Genomic DNA, 16,040 nt, shown 5'->3' on the forward strand with positions numbered 1-16,040 from the left:
AAAAAATCAAGGAGGTTGGAGAGAGACCCTACATCTATTCTTGAATTTGTGGCCCTTTCATTTCTCTGTAAAGGTTCTAAGCCTCTGTGCTTCGAATCAAGTTGTAGCCAGGGCTGGAGGATGACTAGGACCAACCAGACTTTTACTGCTGTGAAACTGGGGGTGGCAAGGAGGGTATGGAGAACAACAGACAGACAGGTAAAGAAATAATGAGTAAACTAACTCCTGTGCTAACAAAAACCTTGAAGAAAATTTGATCATGAAAGTTGGAGAGAGAGCGAGGTGGTGACATCAGCACCTGGGGAGAGGAGGCGGGGTGGGGGAGGAGTGAAACAAGAGTGGAGTGTGGTCAGTGGCTGAGGAGGCAGACAGTGGTGAGAGGGCAGCAGGGGCGGGGGCTGGGAAGGAATGAGGGTGTGCATACCTAAGGGTGTGCATGAGCATGTACCTGTGTCATACATGTGAATGCACTGTGTATGCGCGTGCATTCCAGGGTTGAGAGTGGGCAGTGCTGACGGTGCAGAGCCTTGTGGGTCATTGAAAGGAGGCAGACTTCTACTTGAGAAGAGGGAAGTAAGAGATGGTGGGGATTGGTTTTAATGTTTTGAATTAGTCGGGAATCTGCCTGTTCAAACACAAAAGGTCTTTGTTCCCAAATGGTTTTTGATCCATCAATAAAGAGCTAACGGCCAATGGTTGGGTGGAGAGGAGGGAAACTGGAAGAGGGGGGAGGAGAATCACCAGGTTTGGTAAGGAGACAGATCAGATTCAGAGCTACAAAGAGAAAATCATCAGAAATGTAGGTGAGAAGGAAAGAATGTGCCCCTGGGAGGGCTGCCTAGAAGCGTCTTGGGCAGCAAAGACTAGGGGGTCGCCCAGAAGGAATAGGGCAGCAAAGAGAGATCACAGGTTTAGAGGGTGCCGAGTCAGGATCACTGGAGGGAAATCTATGACAGCCAGGCAGAGGATTACAACTGCCCAGCCTTTGAGCTAGCCAAGGCATTTCAAAAATAAGCTTGTGTGTGTGTGTGTGTGTGTGTGTGTGTGTGTGTGCGTGTGTGTGTGTGTGTGTGTGTGTTTCATTCACAGATCCAAAGGGTTCCTGGGCGGGTGGCTGGAAGTGCTGCCGCCACTGGGAGCACCAAGCGCCATTTTCCCTTCACAGAGGGAAACGCTCCATTAAAGCACCAGCTGGCCACGCCTCTTCTCGCGCCAAAGCAGACAAGCACAACTGTCCCCTACCTCACTCTTTTTTCCATAACACAGTCTCATACAGCGCAGACTGTTCTCTGACTCACAAGTCTCCAGCCTCAGCCTCTTAAATGCTGGGATTATATGTACACCCCACCCAGTCCGCTTCATTTTAACTTCTTAGAGTTACTGCTCAACGACAGGGAGGAAGTACTCTACAGTGTTGTACAACTGTCACTGCTATCTATTTCTAGAGCATTTCCACCTTCCCAAACAGAAACTCCAAACCGAAGCCAGACACACAGACTCCCTATCCTCCCCTCCACTCGGACCCTGATTACCCCCACCCCGTTCTCTTTCTCTATGAACTTGGCTCTTCTGGGTTTCACGTCATCTGATTCATAGAGAATATACCCTTTCACGTCTAGGTTATCCACTTAGCACAACATCTTCATGTCTCTGTGTCATGGTCAGAGGACAACTCATGAAAGAGTGTCCCAGGCTCTGCCCTGCCCTGAGGGCAGATGGTAGGAGAGGCAGGCAGGGTCAACGTCTCAGTCAGGTGAGAGTGGAAGGCAGCCCGTGCCCTGGGTACCTGGCACTGCCTCAGCCCTCCAGCATCAGTGCGTGCTCACTCAAGGTACCTTTATGAAGTTCACTTTGCAGTGGCAGGAGTCGTCTCTCAGGTTCTTGATGACAATTTCACCATAGTGCTCGATCCAGCGCTGTCCGCTTAAGATGTTGTGGATGCAGGAGGTCACTTTGTTCCACTCGAAGTGATCTCCAAACCTGAAAGAGAACAATGAGTCAAAGATGGGTCCCAGTAGGGCTAGCCACGGCTGTTGCAGCCACCTTACTTTATACAATGAGGCAGGAAATGCATCCCTCAGCTGAGGACCCCACGTCAGATACGTCTCGGAGTGACATGTGAGCTGAGGTTCCTGAACCAGAAACCCCCACAGCTGTCACCCTTCTGGACCACCAGCCGCTCCCTTCCACAGAGGAAGCATGGAGAGTTCCCTATGAAGGGGAAGCCACTAGAAGGAAGCCTTACTAATTACACATTATATCTTTTTCATAAAAAAGAACTCAGGCACTGCTTACAGAGTTAAGTAGCAACTGTGAGGAAATAGTAGGCGATATTCTAAGTGCTTTATACATGACATCTAATTTTCCCACGCGTCCTATGAGGCAGGTGAGGGCCATTAGTGACAAGAAAGGTGTGGCAGCCTGACCAACAGTCTCAGGTAAAAGGTCATGGCAGCACGTGATTCCCAACAGCCTGGCCTACGGGCCTGGGGACTCTGATGGAATTCTGATAGGGAGACAGGACCACAATTATAAAGAAAATGATCACCTCAGTTTAGAGAGCGGCTGTCAGAAGTGGGTATTTCCATCCTGTTAAAGAAATCACTAGACTTTGAGCCTGCCAGGGGAAGCTACCTGAACTCACTGCCAGGTGAAGAAAAGAGAAAAAGCTTAGTCTCCAAGCCAGGGGAATGGTGGGCATCCTGCCCCGAACGTAGATTTCTGGTCTGAGAGCTAGCATTCCAAACACAGAGAAACTTACGCAGGCAGAGTCACATGGGTAGTACCAATCGGGACAATTTCCATGGATTTACCCCAGAATTTGTTTTTCCATCTCACGTCTGAAATGAAATATCAAATATCACATATTGAACAAGACAGCTAGACAGAGTCTGGTCACTCTGTAACGGTCACAGTCAAATTAGTTCTAGTGGAGGTAATCGCTCATGTGCTAGCAATGCCAACTGGGCACCCAAAACCAGAGCCAGGGAAGCAAGGCTGTAAGACAAAGTCCTCTTGAAAGAGTCAACAGCATGAACATGGAGCAGAAACAAGTCGGGCTCACATCTGCAGCCACAGGCTATCCCACTGGGCTGTAGCATGAGATGGAGCAGGGGGCAGAAGGGAAGGCTGTTATGTCTATGGAAGGCCTTGAACGAGGCTTGTCAGAAGGAGCCACATAAATAGGGTTTTGTAGAATCCAAATGAGTTTGTGGATATAGAGAAATCAGTGTTGGGAAAATAGTATTTAAAGGGTCAGAGGTATAAGAGTCCACTGTGGCTGTGTCCTATAGGTCTGAGATTATCTAAGGGTTTGGGTAGAGAGAGTCAGATTGAAGAAATGGTTCTGCAAGCCTGGCTAATAAGTCTTTTTTTAAGTTGAAAACATTCAGGGAACAAGACAAACACTTGCAGAAAAGTCAGAGCCATACAGAGAACGGACATGAGCAGGAGGGGTTAAAAGTAAGGTGGAAAGAGAAGCTGCGGTTGTGGCTGCTCAGGGAGCAGCACGAGTGAGTCAAGCCCACAGCTGTGGGGCAGCGCGTTCATACGGGGAGAAGCGAAAATGGAGCGGCAAACAGTCACAGGCTGAGAAAAGAAGGGAATGTTTATAAGTGATGTCAGCTGTCCTAATTTGTGGATGCTGACACTGAGAGAGAAGGGAGAATAAGAATGGGAAGCAGGACCTGATCATTCACTGCACTGAGACAAGAACTATAGGGAGAGGCAGAGGCAGGGCGGCTAGGAGAAGTGTGGCTGAAGTCCAGGAGAGACATGTGGGAGGACTCCTCCAATGGAATACTGCAAATGGTGAAGTTAAAGGAAACTGGGAGAGCATATTTGCCAAAGAAGCTGGTTTTGGACTGATTAAACTATTTTAAAATTAATTGTGCTAATTTTAAAACACCACAAAGTTAGACACTTTAAGTGGGTAAACAATATAGTGTATGAATATATTTTTCAATAAAATTGGTATGAAAACTGGAAACTGGAGAATTGGATTTGAGAAGAGATAATAACAACACATTGCTACACTTGTAACACGCACAATCTTCCAAACGTCAGGTTTGCTTTGCTGTTTCGCCAGTTGATGGCAGATTGCAGTACCTTAAAGATACATAATATGAATCTTGAAGTAACAACTAAGGCATAAAACAGAGAGCTACAGATATAATCCAGTAAAATGGACAGACAGACAGTGTTCAACTAATAGAAAAGAAGGCATAAAAAGAGGAGAGGGGGATATAAGGGACAGATTTGACAAATAAAAAACAAGGCACACTTAAATCACTACATCTATAAACACAACAAATGTAAGTGATCTAAACAACTTAGTTAAAGGGCAGAGAAATTTGAGATGAGATGAGGAAGATAAGGATCCTACACCTAGGAAACAGGTGGGATCACCCAGGGAAGGATTTTGAGAAGGCTCTCTTGTTAAAAATAAAAATGCAGGCTTTATGAAATCAAAGAAGCAGCACTTACAGGGCCAATGAGATTTATCAGGCAGAAGTTTAGGAGCCTTATGACAAACATTTCCAGAGGGTTTTCTCAAAAAGCAAACAAATCTCAGGTGAAGCATCGATAGAAAAGATTAAAGAAAAGAAACACTTGGGCTAGAGAGATGGCTCAGTGGTTAAGCACACTGACTGCTCTTCCAGAGGTCCCGAGTTCAATTCCCCAGCAACCACATGGTGGCTCACAACCATCTGGAACAAGATCCAATGCCCTCTTCTGGTGTGTCTGAAGACAGCTGCAGTGTACTCAGATAAATAAAAGTAAATAAGTCTTTTAAAAAGAGAGAGAAACACTTAACTTTTACTTTTCAACTAATAATATTAACAACCTCCAGACAGAGTAAGTGGGTAACAGAGCAGGATGGGTGGGAAGTATTAAACAGTATGCTCTTGCAGTTTTAAATATCATATATGTGCACACAGAAGTGTGTATAAAGACGGCATGGGAACCAAATGGCAATGTTAATAAAGAAAAATGTTTTAAAACTTGATTAGGAACTGAGGATGTACGTCAGTTTGGTAACTGCATAGTGCACGAGACCCAAGTGTAGTCCTTAGTACTGCATAAACCAGGTATGGGAGTGGTAAAGCCAGAGGATAAGAAGTCCCAAGCCATCCTAGTCTATAAAGAGAATTCGAGGCTAGCCTGGACTACGGGAGCTCTCTCTCCAACAAACAAAACCCGAGATGCTCAGCTTCTCCTGTACCCCAACCCTGTGAACAAATGAAAATTTAACAGAACTAACTCATTTTGGAAAAATCCGAAGCATTGTTTTTAGAGCAACTTTCCATCTCACCCATCTCCAAATATAAGTTTTAGAAACTTCAATACCAAAAATCACCCCCCAACCTCCCACCCCCAAATATAAAGATGGGCCAAGACTATACCTCAGTGGTATAAGTGCTTGCCTTTCCTAAACGTTTGGCTATGCTCTTGAGAGCACGAAAAACAAAGCCAGACAAAAGCAAAACAAAGCAAGAGAACAACAACCATGAAACACAGAAGAAAACCTCCAAACAACACTTGAAACAACAAAACCAACCAACCGACCAACCAACCAAACAAAAGACCAAGAGGACAGTGAGATGGTTCAGCAGGAAGTCACCAATCCTTACAACATGAGTTCCGTCCTTCAACACCACATGACAGCAGATGAAAGCCCAGTCCTGGGTTATCATTTGACCTATGCACGCACGCACGCACGCACGCACGCACGCACGCACGCACGCACGCACGCACGCACGCACGCACGCACGCGCATGCGCAGACACACAGACACCAAATGAATTGGGAGGGGGGAGTTAAGTAGGTAAAAGATACTCATAAAAACAAAGATGAATATAAGTCAGGTGTCAACTGTAGTTTTGGAAACAAGATTTAAATTTTAAAAAAGCAAGGAATCTATTTGCTGCCTACCCTCTGCCAAAAAGCTGGGAACACTATAAATCCTGTAATAAGTGAGATAAGTTACAGGGGAAAAGTGAGGAGAAGCTCTGAGATCAAACAATGGGGACAGAGTGATCCCCAGAGAAAACAAAACCTTTAGTGCTATGAAGGTGGAGGAGGTCAAACGGATCAGCACATTACCTTGCCAGAAAACAAAGTTCCGGGACTCGGCGTGGCAGGCGGAGATAGGCGGGTGGTGGCTGACCTGATGGAAACAAGGGACAAACACAGTTTGAGTTCATACCGCTCTGCTTGTAAAGTCAAATCCTTTCCCCTGAGCTGAGCTGTGGGCAAAGGGGTAGTGCTGCAGCCTGAACAAGTGTATCCTCAAGAGGGCGCTCTTGACACGGCCAGCTCTTCTGCTCTGGTGGGAAGAAAGCTGTGAATGGAGGCCTCCTTGAAGCCAAGCCCTCATCAAGGGATGAGGACACAGGTGAGATCTTAACAGTATAAAATAAAAGCAGGGACGCTGGAGGACTGCACCCTCCCCGGCCAGCACTGTGTTTGACATGCTTTGAAAAGACCTGCCAGTATTCCGACTAAGCGGTCAGAGTCGCTGTTCAGAGGCGTTACTATACAAGTAACAGCACCATATCTCCCTCCGGCTCAGGAAACTGAGTCATGGAAGTCCAGACTCTTAAATCACTGATGAAGTCAACCCAAGACAGTTCTTTAAAACTATTTCTTTACTCATTAACTCACTGTGCATGGGCGAGTGTGCACACACATACACACGCTTACACACCGTGGCTCATATGTGGAAGTGTGAAAGCCATTTGTGGGAGCCAGTTCTCACCTTCCACTTTGTGGGTTCCAGGGAATGAACTCAAGGTCCTAAGGCTTGTCAGCCAGCGCCCTTATCCTCTGAGCCATCTGACTCCCTGACCCCTTAGACAATTCTTAAGAATAATGTCTCTGGGGGTTGGGGATTTAGCTCAGTGGTAGAGCGCTTGCCTAGGAAGCGCAAGGCCCTGGGTTCGGTCCCCAGCTCCAAAAAAAAAAAAAAAAAAAAAAAAAAACCAAAAAAAAAAAAAAAAAAGAATAATGTCTCTGTCAAGCAGGTCTAATCACGGCCATTGAAGAAAGTTCACCAATCATGAAGGGGGAAATGTGTTGGGACTGTGGTGATGGTTCCGTAAGTAGATGCTGTGTAAGCATGGGGATCTGAACGCAGACCCAGAACCCACATAAGCAAGCTGGGTTGGCATTTGCCTTCCCAGCACTAGGCAGAGACACATGCTCTGGGCTCCACTGGTCAGCCAGCCCAGATTACTTGATGGGTACCAGACCACTGTCTCACCCTATCGCAGAACAACAGCCCAACCATGGTAGATGGCACCTGAGGAACAACTCAAGGTTTTCTTCTGGCTTCCACCCATGTACCCGCCAACACACAAACACACACACGTGAACACATACACATGTGCAAACATGCATGAACACACAACATGCTCACAAAGAAAAAATGTGTTTTTCAATACGTAAAGAAATACTGATTAAGTACATCCTAGAAGGGATGATCCTCAAAACAGAGGCTGTCACTGGGGGCCCACCAATTATCCATCCATCAATTAAGAAGCAAAAAACAAAACGGGGGCAGCTGTGTGCCCTCTCTCGTTTCTCTCAGTAGCACTCAGGGCTCTGCTGGTGACCAGATCAGTACTCCAGAACAAAACAGAAGCAGTCATACTGGCAGCACCCTGCCAGAAATTTCTCTGGTTTCAATAGCTGTTAACGGAGATATTTTCTCTTTGGAGTATCTATCTACCCAAGGTCTTTCTTAGGAGCAACACGGAGGCTGAAACCAGATGAGTCAAGCTGAAACCAGATGGGTCAAGTTTCCCAAACCGCAGTTTTTGAAGAGTCAGTAGTGTCAGCGTGTCAGTGTGTCTGTGCCTCAGTGTTAAGCTGCTGAACTGTTCTCAAAATTGTTATCAAAAAAAAAAAAAAAAAAGTGGCTTTAACGGCTCAGTCCTGAGCCCTACCTGGCACGAGCAGGTGTGTGAGGAAACAGGATGGTCGCACGCCTTGCTCTGGGCCCACCTGTGCTGAGGAACCTGCTTTGCAAACCACCCGGTACCCGGGTATATGGGGAGCTGCAGGGCTGAAGGATCCCCAGCGGCCAGCCACAGCCTTAACTGACAGACTGGGAAGCAGACAAAGACAAAAATAGCACCCACACCTTTGGATTACTCAACGAAATCCCAGCTATGGGAAGTAGGAGACGGAACCCTGCTGTCCCTGATGTGTCCTCTTAGCTGTCTGACGCCACGAGGCCCCTACTTTTCTCTGCAGGTTTGGAGAGGAATTCTCACTAGCTCAGGGACCCAACTCCTATAATTAAGGCAGCCCTCTGCTGCTCTCTGTCCTTAGTTTTAGAAGTCCAACCCCTTGGGGGATAGCTCATATCACAAAGAGCTCTATCACCCGCCTTTCTCCCATGGGACAGCTCTCAAAATAGTCTAGTCAGGTTTTAAACCCCAGGATTGCACGCAGTTAAATTAGAATAATCTAACTCCTCCAACCTCAGGTCTCTACTCAGCTGACACGTCCCACTGTGGAGTGGGGCAGGAGCCACGGAGTGTAGGAGAGAGTAAGAAAGCTGTCACGAGAAACCTGGTGCGCTTATGACGATCACCAAATACAAACTTCAAAGCAAACTGTGGTATTCAAACACCATGTCCCTGCTCTGTGATAGTTCTGCATCTTATAAAATAGGGAGAAGTATGTGGGTCCTGTGGAAGGCCTTGGATACCTCGCCATATAGGGAGAAGCAACAGCCCATAGGGACTAAAGAAGATCCTGTGATATACACATCTGATAAGAATACACACATGATCTTTTAAAACCATGATAGCAGATCAATAAAATGGGGTTTGGTCAATTGCCTTTAGATGAACTCAAAAGGGGTGTGTGTGTGTGTATGTGTGTGTGTGTTTAAATTTTTTAAACTTCTTTTGCATTTGTTTGGGTATTAAGTGTTAGCGTGTGGAGGTCAGCAGACAATTCGTAGGTCAGTGTGGCCATGTGGGTCTAAGGACTGGAACTCAGATCGTCAGGCTTGGAGGCAGGCACCTTTACACTGAGTGATTTCTTCCTGGCTCAGGAGAGACGGAGTTGTAATTGTTTCATGAAGACAGAGTAGTCTCCTGTCTTCATTAACCTTATGTTATAAACTAGGAAGCAGGGGCTTTTGGCATAGAACCTGCTGCCCACTACCTTCCCAGTTGATGTGCTATGCCTGGTCCCAGAACCCACGGTGTGCTCTCTCTGTGCACAGCAGGGACTGCATCCAAAGATGTCACTCCTGTGCCTCCTAAACCCTTCAGGTGCCTTTTCAAGACCACTTAAAGAAAAAAAAAATCTTTCTCTGCTTGCATCCACGCCTCCAGAAACCATCGACTAGTAGGAGCCCCTCAGTGGCTGGTGAGAGGCGGGGCCATCTCTCCTGAAAGGGGTGGGGCCACTAGGAATTCCACCATGCTCCAGTGAGTATGTGAACAACACGGAATAGTTGTTTTTCTCCCATCCACCCCCCTCTTTTTTTGGAGAGCAGAGGTCAAGGGGCGCAGGAGGGGGGCAGACAGGAAGAGTAGGAGGTGAATGCAATCAGGGTACATGATGTGAGAGCCCCAAATAATCTTTTTTTTTTTTTCTTTTCTTTTTTTCGGAGCTGGGGACCGAACCCAGGGCCTTGCGCTTGTTAGGCAAGCGCTCTACCACTGAGCTAAATCCCCAACCCCTGAGAGCCCCAAATAATCAATCAAAAAAGTCACAGTCTACCTGCTGAAACCTCACAATAGATACAGAATCTGACTACTTTTCCTCACCCTGACTGCTCCTACCTGACTGGATTCTTATAGAATCCTCCTAACAGATCTCCCATGACTGTCTGTCCATTCCACAGGCTTCATTTTCAAGGCAACAAATATCCTGTCACTATTTTAAAACGTTTTTTTTTTCTAATCTGACCTTTCTAACTTTCCTGTGCTGCATTTCTCTGTAGAGTGAAGTCAGAGACTGTTTTGACTTCGACACACTGATGCTAACACCTATTCTCAGTGTCTTCAGATGTGAACACTACAAGACACCAGTTTGAAAGTCTAGGGCTTGTCCATTTGAATGAACACCTTTAGAATGAGCCCATTCACAGCTGATGCTTGATCTTTGGGGCTGGAAGCCTCTCTGCACAGGAAGAGATAGCCCAAATGGCTGTGTCTTTGCTAATTTTTTAGTCTCGATTCTTTGTTTTTGAAACTTGGGATCCTCCTGCCTTAGCATCCTGAGTAGGGTAACCTCATCCATCTCTGTTTTTACTACATCTTAAGCCAGGAAAAAGAAAGAAGGGTTATAAAGGGGGTGGGGGGTGGATTGAGGGTTAAGCAGCTAAGAGTTCCTGCTGTTCTTGCAGTGGACAGGAGTTTGGTTCCTAATACCGCACTAAGTGGGCATAACTTCTCATAGTTTCAGTTCCAAGGGATCCAATTGGAATCCCCCCAAATTTCAAAAGCTTGTCACCTGCTCATACTGGACAAGTGCAGCCCCACGCTGCTTCCATTGGGCAAATGGTCTCCTGGGCCAGAAGCAGAAAAGCCACACAAGCAGGTAGGGACATAAAATGACAAGGATGCTATGTCTTAGATACATCACAGTAGAGGGCTTCGTATACAGTGTCATTGAGTGAAGACTTGCATAAGGACAGGAGGAAGGTGTGTGTGTGTGTGTGTGTGTGTATGTGTGTGTGTGTGTGAGTGTGTGTGTGTGCACACGAAGAGCTGAGGTGTGCCCAGCACCCCAGAAATAGGAGACTCTAACCTAAGCCATGATCACTTCTATGGCAGAAGACATATTTTCACATTGTATACTCTCCTGTGATTATATTCCTATTTCCCACATAACCTGCTAATGGGGAAAATCCGCCTGTCCCAGCAAATACATACAGTGGTAGCATCCCAGTCCCAGGAGGCTCAGCTTTTCCTGGGTACACTAAAAGCAGCAGCCATTTAAGCCATAAGGCTAAAATCCAGACAAAGGATATGGCTCTGTCTCTACCAGGACCAGTGGTCATTATGACAGCAAAGCCAGCATAAGGCTGCCTGAGAGCTTGTTCTTTGTCTGACCAGCAGCACTCAGACTCTTGTGCTAGCAGGGGGGTACAGCAGATCTTACCCTACCTCCTAGGCTTCCGTCACTCCCCTTAAACTATTCTTAACACTCTATTTAAAGGTGTTTAAAAGTTCTCTCTAAATATAAGAGCAATAACCATGCATTCTTTCATGTCAGTGTATTATTGTCCCAGCCTCCTTCTATGGGCCATGAATTGTTACTCCCATTGGAAGAGGGCACAGTCAAGGTTCCAAGGTCTGAGGTTGCATATGCAAGGCTGCACACTGAGCAAACGGGCCCGGCCTGTGCTGCAAACAACAGCCAGCCTCTTTTGCTTTTTGCCTCAGGACCCAGTTCATACAGACCAAGGTATCTGGCGCTCTCTGGTGATCTCTCTGAGTACATGGGCACCTGTCCTTGGACCCAGGCCGCGCCACAGCAGATGTGCTGGCAGATCCGGTGACTGGTGCCACCGCTCCTGAGCTCGAGGACTGCCACTCACCTTTCCACAGCACATGCCCCTCTCCCCTCACAGCTCTTCCTCCTGCCCTGATTGTCAGCTGTAGTTTGGGGCTATTTTGGGCCTTCATTTTTTTTTTTCCTTCACAAGAGTGCATATAACACCATGGTAACCGAATCATGTTTTCATTTATTCTTGTTCCATTTTGAGTTTGGTATTTAAATAACCCAACTGAATTTGAATCAGACCGATTACTGGATCCCTTACCTACTGATTTAGCCCCCACCTGCCCATATTAAGCAATATTTATCTTATTTTCACCTGGGAAGACACTGGTGATACACTTCTGGGCTTTTGTATATTCATTGTCCTCTGAGTTCCAGGGGACACAATGGTTTTAGGATTTGGTTTTCATGATTTTCTTTTTTTTCTGAGATAGGGCAGCCTAAGTTGCTCTAGAACCCTCTATGGAGCCGAGATTGGATTTGAACTGTCAACCCTCCTACCTGAGGCATGACTGCTCCCAGCCTATACTATATTAAGAAAAGCAGCATATTCTTCAGTTTCTTGGAGGTTGGGTGTGGTGGTTTGGACCCATAATCCCTTTACTCAAAAGGTTGAGGCAAGAAGAGAGTTGTTTGAGGCCAGACTGCATCTGCAGTGAGATCATCTCAAAGAAAAAGAGAGGCAAAGAGTGGGCGGCAGAAAAGCCAAGCTCACCACGCGTCTCTCCCAGTCCTATAATGCAAATCCATTGACAAAAATAATCAGAGCAAAGTGTTTTAGCAACCCCCACTTCCTCTTTCTCCTCAGTTTTCTAGGAGTTGGGAGAGAAATATTTCAAAGCAACGATGACTAGTCTCCTGAAAGGGGAGAGAGGTGGTTTTCATCTTTCTAAAGGTACGATGTCTATTTTAGCTGAAGGAGTGTTCCACATGGGCAAACACACGGGGTATTCATTCCCCGGGACACGACAGCCCTCGCACAGCAATGAGGACAGGCATCTCACAGAGCAGCCACACTTCATAGACCAGACCCTCCTCTATCCCCACAGATCACTGACTGTAGCTGTCACCCCCACTTCAAAGAGGAGACTGAAGCAGAAAGAGGTTCAGTAACTTGCCCTGAGTCCCGCAGCCTATAGAAACAGAACTGCACTCCTAATGTGAGCTGTGAGGCTCCTGGGCCTTCCCTGCTAACGTCCATGGAAGGATCTAGTGGACCCCAGGCCACATAAGGACAACATGCTCATCCATTACGTGAGGACAGGGTCTCTTGTCTGTCTCTATGGCCTCCCACTCCACTGTGGGGTCTGGGCATCTGCAATAGTACCAGGCACACAGTAAACATTTAAAAAAAAGACATAGCTTATTACTCTAAGGAATAAATACACACGTGAGTGATTCTTCTTGAATAAAACTCTAGGCCATTGAAATGATATGGCCATGCCCACTCTGAGAGGCAGGCAGCCGGGCTTCATTAATGGTGGAGCTAACTGTTCAAACACACTTTCAACCTCTAGGTCACACTCTGGTCAGAGGTTGTGCACCTCGGCACATCCTTTTGCTAATGATCTGAAGGAGAACAAATGTTGCTGCTGCTGCTGCTGCTGCTGCTGCTGCTGCTGCTGCTGCTGCTGCTGCTGCTGCTGCTGCATGTAACCCAGCAGGTGCTCAGAGCTACTGAGGCCTGTGTACCGTGGATGGTAGCTGGGCTTCCATGGGGAGAAAATGGATCCTTGGTTTTATGTGGCTAAGTCTGTAATTATCTCAGTCCTTTTGAAACCAGCAAAAGGGGGAAATAAATATTTCAGAAGCACATTAAATAGCAGGCAAAGCAATGCTCTCCACAAACACAAAGGGCACACATCACCTGCTCGGCAAAAAACTGGAAACCCTTGTCCTGTCGGATGCATTCGTACGTTTCTCCAAGGACCGGGTTAAATGGCTTGCTGCCTGCCCGGAAGTAGCTGGATGCATATGCAGAGATGGCGAAGGCTGCCACGTATACCTGTGAGCAGAAGGAGGGAAGGGGCCGGCTTACTTCTGTGTCACCAAGAAATAAAACCTTCTATTTCAGAAAGACAAGGATTGGCCTTTGGTTTTAAAGACAACTCAAGCAACTTAGGCTTAAACAATGCTCATTTGGACCCAGAGGCAAGTCAACCAGTTTAAATTGCCTGCTTATTTTGGTGACTGAAATCTGGAAGCCAAGATCTGATTGAGGGGACGAAATTCACCCAACAGCAGGTCAACGCTAAATGCCCTACATGGAGCCAGGCAGTTTGGGCAGACCCAATGTCAGGGTATCAGGGCAGGTGGTAAGAGTACAGGGACGTCAAAGGATCCCCTAAATTCATAAATATAATACACTCAACTAGTCATCAATTGATACAGTAGAAACCCAGAAACTTAAAAATCACACTGATCAAAGGAACTGTGAGAGGCATTGATGCGCCCTGAGAGGCAACAGACTAGGGACAATGTGAATTCTGCCTTTCTGTGAGGAAAACTGACAGGTGGAGGAGGAGGAGGAGGAGGAGGAGGAGGAGGAGGAGGAGGAGGAGGAGGAGGAGGAGGAGGAGGGAGGGAAGAGGGGTATGAGAGGAGGAGGGGGAGGAGGAGGAGGGGGGAGGAGGGGAAGAGGGGAGTGTAAACTACATGTGCACATGGGATTAGCAGAATCCTTTCCTGGCCGTCACCACGAGAATTCCAGCATGCTCTTTCGAAGCTTTTTCCTCAGAGCATCAAAGAAAACAGATTCTTCTCTTCTCTGTATCTTGTTTTCCCTTCAAAGTTATGTGACAGTAGTAAAAGAGATTTATTTTTAATGTCGAAGAGTAGCAGGCCTCAAGATTCTTCTCTGACCACCCTATGAGGTGTGCCATACCCAGTTCAGCTCACCTATAACTGGCTGTGTTTATATGTGTGTGCACATGTGCGCACGAGTGCCATGTCATGGAGGCGAAAGGTCAGAATCAGGTGTCTTCCTCAGTTGCTCCTCACCATAGTTCTTTGAGACAGGGTCTGTTACTGAACATGGAGATCACTAATTTGGCCAGCAAGCTCCAAGAAGCCACCTGTCCTGCCACTTTCCAGGGCTAAGGGTTACCACTCTGACAGTCTTTTCAGAGGTTCTAGGGATCAAAGTCAGGTCCTCCTGCTTATACCACAAACACATTACTGGCTACGCTGTCTCCATTTCCATTTCCCCTCCATCTCTTTAGCTTTTGACACACCAAACAGTAAGCTCACTGTCTATATGGAATGCCAAACACCTTGAGTCTCCTTTAAAATGTAAACCACAGGGCTGGAGAGGTGGCTTGTTGTTTAAAAGCACTGCTGCCCCTGCAGAAGCCCAGAGCATGGTTCCCAGTACCCACAACCTCATCCTCTTCTGCCCTCTGAGGGCTCCCGCACACATGTGGTGCATATAAACTCACTCGAGCACACACATGCACAAACACATGACAGCAGACTAAACAACAGTGTTAATCTTGATACCCGCAGTAAGGAGAGGTGGGCAGAACAAACTCTTCCCTTTGGTGACACAAGGAGCCTACACAGGAGAACGTGGTGACTGCACAGCAGGAAAGGAAACATCTGGGCTGTGGCTTCAGCCCCTTGGCCATGCTCAGGACATTTGGTCTTGCCTGAAACTTTTTTATTCTTTCTTTCTTTCTTCCTTCCTTCCTTCCTTTCTTTCTTTCTTTCTTTCTTTCTTTCTTTCTTTCTTTCTTTTTTGTGGCAAGATCTCATATTATAGGCCATGCTGGCTTGGAATTGCACCAATCCTCCTGCCTCAGTTTCCCCAGTGCTGAGACTACAGGTGTGATTATACTATGCTCAGCTCAAACTTTTGTCCAGGTCAAGAATAGGAATCAGTCAGCCCCAAACTTGCACCAATCCTCCTGCCTCAGCTTCAGTGTGGGATTCCAGGCTGGAAGCACTGTGCTTCCCACAAATAACTGTTCAAGGTCAAGTGCAGGGCTCAACTGTTGAACATCTTAAGGGCTCTAAACTGCCACAGGAGAGAGACACACTTTAGAATATTTTCATGTTCAAAGCGAATCATTTTCTTTGAACCAGCTGCCATAAATGCCGACTTTTACCATTTGCTTTAGAAGCTTCCTGTCTCCTGTCTTCAGCGGACATTCTCTTTGGGAAATTTAAAAAAAAGGGCAAAATCACAACTTGTGGTTTTTGAAACTTTTGATCATTAGTATGAAGAGAGAAAAATCTCTTTGATGAGAAGACCCCAGAGATCAGACCAAATGACCACAGGATGTCTCTTTTAGCAAGATCTGAGGGTCCCCTTTCATTTCCAAATCATGGCAGCTAAGAAGCTCTATGAGGGTCAGAACTGTGGGCTGTGTGGAGACTGAAGGGTCTGCATCCTCTGTCACAGGGAGTGTGGGATTGTTGTTGCCTAGTTCTGTGAAGCCACACCCCCTGGGGGAGGTTTGGTCAGTAAGCAAATAGCAAGTGAGAACTGCATGTGTGGAGGTGGT

General features: G+C 46.7%; 1 protein-coding gene across 14 annotated transcripts in view; it reads right to left on the reverse strand.

Annotated features, from left to right (window-relative positions):
* The window catches only part of Osbpl3 (oxysterol binding protein-like 3), a 176,787-nt gene that overhangs the window by 13,517 nt on the left and 147,230 nt on the right, over positions 1–16,040 (reverse strand). For all 14 annotated transcript variants that reach the window (NM_001427811.1, XM_008762935.4, XM_008762934.4 and 11 more), the window contains 4 exon segments: positions 1,836–1,980; positions 2,762–2,840; positions 6,106–6,169; positions 13,403–13,540. In NM_001427811.1, coding sequence (NP_001414740.1) covers positions 1,836–1,980; positions 2,762–2,840; positions 6,106–6,169; positions 13,403–13,540 — 426 coding nt within the window.

This window comes from Rattus norvegicus, chromosome 4 (genome assembly GCF_036323735.1).
Source record: "Rattus norvegicus strain BN/NHsdMcwi chromosome 4, GRCr8, whole genome shotgun sequence".
In the NCBI taxonomy this organism is placed as follows: domain Eukaryota; kingdom Metazoa; phylum Chordata; class Mammalia; order Rodentia; family Muridae; genus Rattus; species Rattus norvegicus.